This window comes from Gossypium arboreum, chromosome 7 (genome assembly GCF_025698485.1).
Source record: "Gossypium arboreum isolate Shixiya-1 chromosome 7, ASM2569848v2, whole genome shotgun sequence".
Classification (NCBI taxonomy): domain Eukaryota; kingdom Viridiplantae; phylum Streptophyta; class Magnoliopsida; order Malvales; family Malvaceae; genus Gossypium; species Gossypium arboreum.
Window position 1 is genome coordinate 79771531 of NC_069076.1, and position 7663 is coordinate 79779193.

At 32.8% G+C, this 7663-nt stretch overlaps 1 protein-coding gene across 1 annotated transcript; it reads left to right on the top strand.

Moving 5' to 3' along the window:
- Positions 1–7140: 7140 nt before the first annotated feature.
- Positions 7141–7663, top strand: LOC128295288 (uncharacterized). The gene has a single exon (XM_053030547.1). The coding sequence runs from the start codon at positions 7190–7192 to the stop codon at positions 7526–7528; it is 339 nt and encodes a 112-aa protein (XP_052886507.1). The 5' UTR covers positions 7141–7189; the 3' UTR covers positions 7529–7663.

Genomic DNA, 7663 nt, shown 5'->3' on the forward strand with positions numbered 1-7663 from the left:
AAACTTTAATTAGAATCTATAAAAACCAAAAATATTCTTTCTAATAATATTTTAATATAAAATGTTATACCCTAATTCTAATCCATATAAATCTAATTTTAAATATAAAATCTAATATCCCACTTCAAATCTATATAAATCTAGTAATTTTGTTATTTTTCTCATGTTTTAATTATAGGAAAATAAATAGCAAATATATTTCCATGATTGGAAATACATTTTTATTTACTAAATGTGTTCTTCAATTTTTTAAAAATAAAAATAAAATTCTTTTTTAAAAGTGAGTATAAAAATAATAATATGAAATATTTTCAAAACCAAACACATTAAATATTTGGTACACTTTTAGTGGAGCTTTTAGACTTAATAAGTAGGGCCAAGGGGTTGACAAGTGTCTTATAAGAGTATAATAAAATATTTAAAATAAATATTTAAAAAACACATGTTAATTTTTAAAACTGCTTGTGAAATAAAAAAAGTATATTGGCAATGCACCAAATACTCGGACTTAATATTTTATTAGAAATTTTATGCTTAAAAATAAAATACATTATTTCCTTATCTATAATATATATAAAAACACAAGTTCGGAAAAATTTTTAAACCGATGAGAATACCATTTATTTTTTATCATATTACTAAATTCAAATTTAAAAACAATTCTAATATTTAATTTAGAATTATTAGTTTTGAAGAGCTAAAATAAAATAGAAGTTGTGATATTATACATTAAAAAATAATTGTACTTTAAACTCAATATGAGTAAAGCGTATGATCGTGTTGAGTGAGATTTTTTGGCTGGAATGTTGATTCGATTGGGATTTCACTCTGATTGGATTGTCTTCGTCTTGAGGTGTGTTTGTTCCATTTCTTATACAGTTAAGATTAACGGGGAATCCAGCAAATGGTTTTCTCCTTCGCGTGGTTTGAGGCAAGGGGATCCACTAAGCCCATACCTTTTTTTGATCTGTGCAGAAGGATTTTCTATGCTGCTCCATAATGCTCAACGGGAAAATTTAATACGAGGAACTCTTATAGGCAGAGAAAGAATTTTTATCAATCATCTGTTTTTTGCAGATGACTGCATTCTGTTTGGAGATGCATTGAGAAAAGGGGCAAATGTGATGAGGGTCATTATATCGAAATATGAACAGGCCTCAGGTCAGCGGGTAAATTTTGAGAAGTCTCTAATTTATTTCAGCAATAATGTAGATCCAAGTGTTAGGGAGGAGGTGACTTGGGTGTTCGAGTTGCTACAAACCCGGAGAATTATCTGGGGCTTCCTATGACGATTGGACGGAAAAAAAAGTGGGCTTTTGCTCATTTTGTAGACCGTTTTAGGAAACGCATTGAAGGGTGGAACTTGAGATACCTATCTATGGGTGGTAAGGAAGTTTTTGTTAAATCGGTTCTTCAAGCCATCCCCGTCTATGTTATGCAGTGTTTTGTACTACCTAAACTGCTTTGCCGAAAGCTGGAGGGTCTTTTAAACAAATTCTGATGGTCTAACAATAAATCAGCAAAAGGGATTTATTGGAGTAATTGGAATGCATTGTGCAAGCCTAAAGGCGCTGGTGGGACGGGCTTTCAAGATTTAGCTTTGTTCAATAGTGCTTTGTTAGCTAATCAAGTTTGGCGCATTTTTTCTAAGCCCGATTATATTTTATCGAAGATTTTAAAGGCCCGTTATTTCCCCTTAACAGACATTTTATCAGCCAAGGTTGGTACTTACTCTTCTTTTACCTATAGGAGTATATGTAGCGCTCGGGAGCTAATTGCTGATGGGCTGGTTTGGCGTATTGGCAATGCAAATAGTGTGAACATCTGGAACGATCCTTGGTTGCTTGGCTATGACAATAATAGGTTATTAGTGCAAAACATTAATACATCCTGGACTACTGTGAACCAATTAATAGATGTTGCGACTAATACCTGGAACATGTAGGTGATCTGCAATTTGTTTGATGAAGAACAATCGAATCAGATCTTTACCATTCCTCTTGCTTGTCGAAATACACAGGACATGTTGGTCTGGAAGTTTGAAGCTTTCGAGAATTATTCAGTGAAGAGTGGGTACAGAGCTTTGATTACAGACCGTTTACAGGCTAGCAACTATAATGGATACAATGATGACAAATACAAAGAATTCTACAAAATTCTTTGGGAGTTACAGCTTCCTACAAAAATTAAAATCCATGCATGGAGAATTTTTAACAACTATGTATCACACTTTGTTAATCTCTTTCAAAGACGTCTCTCTGTGGATGTGGCTTATCCTCTCTGTAAAGAATCCCTGGATGACTTTGATCATCTTTTATGGAAGTGTGGAATTTTGCAGCAATTATGGGTCTCACTCAATATTAGCTCTGTTCCGAACGATGTTATCTTGCATGGCAGAGAAAATTTTGTTAACAAGATTATTGAGACGGATGTCAGCTTGAGACATATTCTTATTATTTCTTTATAGGCCCTTTGGACAAAAGAAACAAAATGAATTATGAAGGTAATAAGTACTTTATGCAATATCTTGTTGATTTTATTAGAGGATACTGTCAGGAAATATCATCTTGTCATACAAATCTGCAAGTTTGCTCTGTTCCTATAAGGAATCAACTATGGCGTCCCCCTGATAGTGGGTTGGTTAAGTTGAATTTTGACGCATCTTTTCTAAAAGATTCAAGAGTTTCTTTTACAGCAGTTCTAGTTAGAAATAATGAGGGGAAATTTTTGGGGGCGTGCACTTACCCTTTCAGAGAAGTGGTGGATGCGACGGTTGCGGAAGCGAGGGCGTGCAAGAGAGCCATGATTTTTACGGCTAATATAGGTGGAAACGAATTATTTTGGAAGAAGACTCTCTAACTATTATCAAGAAATTGAACACTGAGGAGGAGGACAAATCACTCCTTAGACCAATTATTAACAACATTCATGTTCTTGGGCAAAAATTGGAGAATGTCTCATACCTATTCGTGCCGAAGGCGGTAAATAGGGCAACGCATACATTGACCTTAGAGGGGCGTCATCGTCAGATCGAGAGCTTTTGGTCTCAAGTTCCACCGATATCAGTCAGGAAAGTTATGGTGACGGACTGGGAAGATTGGGTTCAGAGAGGTTGAGGGGTTGGGCATACTTTGAAGAGCGAGATGATACCGTAGACTCCCCTAGGTTGGATTTCAAAGTTGTCTTCCTCCATTGCTCGGTATCTGTGTAAATCTGTGTGGGAAAGGTAGCCATTTCGTCTGATATTCTGTTGGCTCTTCAACTCTAGTGCGGGGTGGTTTTGCTTGTGGTTTGGTTTTCTGTGTGTCGGTGTGGTTGACTAGTCTTGTCAATTCATTTTCATCTGTGGTTTTTTTGTGTGACTAGTTTGCTTTTTAGTTTTGCCGCTTCGTTTATCTGTTTTGTATTTTGAATTTTTACCACCTAGGGCCTGTTTCTATTTATGAAAGAATATCAGTTTTTTGCAAAAAAAAAAAATAATTATAACTTAATTTACAATTATTAGTTAAAAAATTACTCTAATTTTAAAAAAAGTTATTACTTGAATTAAACTCTAAATATAAAATATATGAAATAATTATACATAACACCCCAAACCTGACCTAGACATTAAGGTCGAATATGGGGAATTACATTAGTTGTCTAAAAACTTTTGATTAAATCAAACTTAGTTATCATTTCAGAAACATAAAACTTGACAGAACTCTCACAAACATTCAGTAAAAACTTAAGTTCCGAAAACACATACTTCAAATCTAGAAATTTAATTCAAATTTGTTTGCTTCAAAAGTACCAATTTTTGGGAAATCTTTTCCGGTTAATGCTAGCACTTGTTTAAAACTATTTATTTATTTATAGAAAAACACTAAGAGTCTACTTAATTTTCAACGGGAAATTCTTCAGATTTTTAGTTTTGAAAATCGGAATTCAATTTGTTAACTCGTGTGATTTTGCAATTTTACAATAAAAATATCAACAAAAAAATTTCTGACAAACCAAAACACAACCCAAAAACATATTACAATCCCCAAAGTCCAAGAACATTACTTATGTAAATCACCATATTTAATTAATCGAGGAAAAAACCCAAACTTTAACACGTCATCCAATCCTAAGTCGGAAGTTCACCTAAAACGTATCAAACAAATGAATGAGCTTGAAGCCTAGTGTGTGACTTAACCCACAATCAGAATTGTATTTAACAAGTAAATATGTAAATGTCATCACAAAATTTTACTTATAATGTACAAATATCATATCAGAATGTTGTATTACCAAAAACATATATTAGATCATTTTTTCATATTTCCAAAACATATTTCGGATCGGAATATCATATTTTCATAAACATATATCAGACCAGATTGTCAAATTTTCAGAAACACATGTATCATATCAAAATGTCATATTATCAGAATAAATACAGATACAGATCCTACCCCTATCCACTAAACACTAGCTCTATCCAACCAACCATACCAGTTAGGATTACAAGAGTCCATATCCATCCAATCAAACTGGATCATGGTGGTATGCCACTCATAATGGTGCAGCTGAGCTGCCAAACATATATTGCGGTTTAATCGCCGAAAATTGTAGTATTATTGCTAGAAAACACTTCTTCCAACATCAAAATCCACCTCAATGCACATACAGAATCATAATATCATATGTTTATATTAAATAGTCAAATTGAATAACTTATCAAAACATATAACATAATACGTATAACACACATGGTTTACAAAATAGACATGCTTAACTCACATATCTACTTATAGCAAATCAGAACACATTATTATACTTATCAGAACTTAGTTAATATACCTCCTACATTTACCCGTGTTTGTTTACTGAAACTTACGCTTTTCTAGGCCTACATAATGCCCACGGACCCAATTTCTGAGTCCCTTAATCAACCCCTAATCGAGCCTCAAAATTAGTCTAAAAGGCCCACACGGCCTAAAAACCTAGCCCATGTGGTCTACATAACCTGCCATATGGTCCTTGTAATTTCATACGACCATATGCTCGACATGGTCTACCCACACAGGCTATTTAATCACACATTCTCATACGACCGTGTGACGCATATTGTCTACCACACGACCCTGTAGCACTAGGCAGTTTTGAAAACAACCCCTATTTCGAGATTTTCTCGAGTTTAAAACGATATTCCGAGTTACTTTTACACACCTGACAACACTTCTGATAAACCACACAATAGTGCACTCCAAATCCTACATACAACGCCAAAATGCATCGATTAACAAAAACAAATTAACCCAAAATTCCACTTTAAAAACCATTCCTATTTCCAAAAGAAAATAGTCCCCTAAACCTAACATTGATTAATTACCCAAAAATTTGTCTATTTCACAACACCTATCTTGTTGGAATATTAACAGTACCACAATCGGCACCTATTGAAGACCACAAACATCAATTAAAACCAACCTCAATCCAAGCCATTCAACTCATCCACTTACCTCCAAACAAAAGGAAAATCAACACCAAAATCTTACAGAACAAATACAAATACTTACCCAAAAGAGAACATCGAATTGACGGAAAAATCGATAGCACAAAAAGATGAAGAACTGCAGAATCACAAAAAGAAAATAGAAGGATAATGGAAAATGAAGGATTAAGATTGTTTATGTAAAAATATGGAAACAAAACTAAAAGGAAAAATCCACAGAGAAGAGGAGCTTTGAGAGGAAGTTTACAGAAAATGGTTTAAAACAACAAAATGTGGAAAGATTGGGGAAATAGGGACAACAATTTGAGCAGAGATTTTAGGGAATGTCTTTTGTTAAATAAAACTTAACAAATAATAATAAAAATAACTAAATAACATCATAATCGAATCTTATTAGATAGGTAGAAATAGAATTTCATTCAGACTCCCTTGTTTTGTACGGCACAACAAAAATGAACTAAAAATAATTTTCCACTTTACATGTGTAGTGATTCAAATACAAAACTAAATGGTATACTAATACCTTACCATTGAACTAACAAATTCATTCTATTATAACTTGCATAGAAATAAGATTTAAGTCAAAAGACTTGATATAAGAATTGAGCTAAAATTTAACAAAATTTCAAAAGATAGGATTTAAACTTAGGGCCTCTCACACACGTACAAAACACATATCCACTAAACCAAATTAAATTTTTTAACTAATTTGCATAACCTTAATCCGAAATAGGATGTGACTACTCTTAATTTCACTAACTCAATTTCTTCTAACTTGGTTTTTGAGATGTGACATTACATACAATTATGGTATTTATAATTATAATATATTTTAAATGCGTAAAATTACGTGTAACATATGTGACATTAGAGGCTAGTAAATACATAAACAAACGACTTTTTTTCATATATATGAAATAATAAAAAAAATATTTAGCAAAATAGATGGGAGAAGTAATTATTTAGCAAAATGGTTGAAATTGAAGCTTAGAGGGCTCAATTTGAAAGTTGAAACCTCTTAGTGTCGACTTCCTATATTTTTTTATACTCAAATGAGAAAAGGAAAAAAATATGTTTTTTTATACAATACCTAAAACTACCCATAAATATGAGGATAATGTTTTTCAACACACTTAATCACGTATCTTCCTATATTGACAGTAATACTCATACTAATTGAACTAAAACTCAATAGACAAATTTTAATTACTTTTAATTGTATTTTTTTCTAGTTTTAATACAATATCAAAAGCCAAAATTGTAAATATGAAATTGATTTTATTAATTTTTTAAAAGGAATTTATCTTTAAATTTTGATAAGATTATGAACTTCAACCATTTTTCAAAACAATTGACTCCCCATTTATTAATAATTAAGAAAAAAACCTAAACAAAACGATACTTCCAAAATAAAAAAAATAAACAAACATTCACGAGATTTTCTTTGAACTACCATCACGGGATGCTTTTAATAAAAAAATTCTTCCCTTTTCCGTCCTCTACCTTCTTCAAATACTTCAGTTTCCTTATCATATGTACTAAAATAAAACAAGTGTCAGAAACCAATACACTTTTTCCTTTCACGTGCAATTTTGCCAACTATCAATGTTTCAATTAAAACAAACATTAATCGGAAAAGTTTCTCTATAAATTCCCACTCAGAGCCAATGGTAAATTTCCCTCTAGGTTTTCATTTGACCAAATTCCATGGAAGCAACAACATCAAAAACCCTCACCATTTTCTGCTTAGTCGTCACCTCCATTGCTGCAGTTTCCTTGGGATCAGTAGAGGAAACCCAAAGTCTTGGGGGATGCCTCATGTCTTTCATAAGTGTAGAAGGTTGCGTTGAGGCAATCAACGAGGCTGTTTCGCACAAGAAGTTCGATGAACTAGAACCTAAATGCTGCAAAGCAATCACTCTGCTCGGCGACAACTGTTGGCCCATTCTTTTTCCCGATCAACCTTACGTTCCTGTCTTACTCGAGTACGCTTGTAAGCTTTTAGGGTACGTTCCGAAAGTTGAGAATGTTGAAGCAGCACCTTAATAGTTTGCACAGTTGGAAGCTGTTGGGATTTTATCTTCTACGTAACTTCATTGGATTGAGAGATAGCACAACTGTATTCTTTCTTTTGGCTTTTAAATCTTAAGAATAATTATTCTTTTTAAATTTCTTAGTTAA

What these genes read in the sequence shown, in the direction of transcription:
- LOC128295288 (XM_053030547.1), top strand. Translation starts at nt 7,190, where the DNA reads ATGGAAGCAACAACATCAAAAACCCTCACCATTTTCTGCTTAGTCGTC.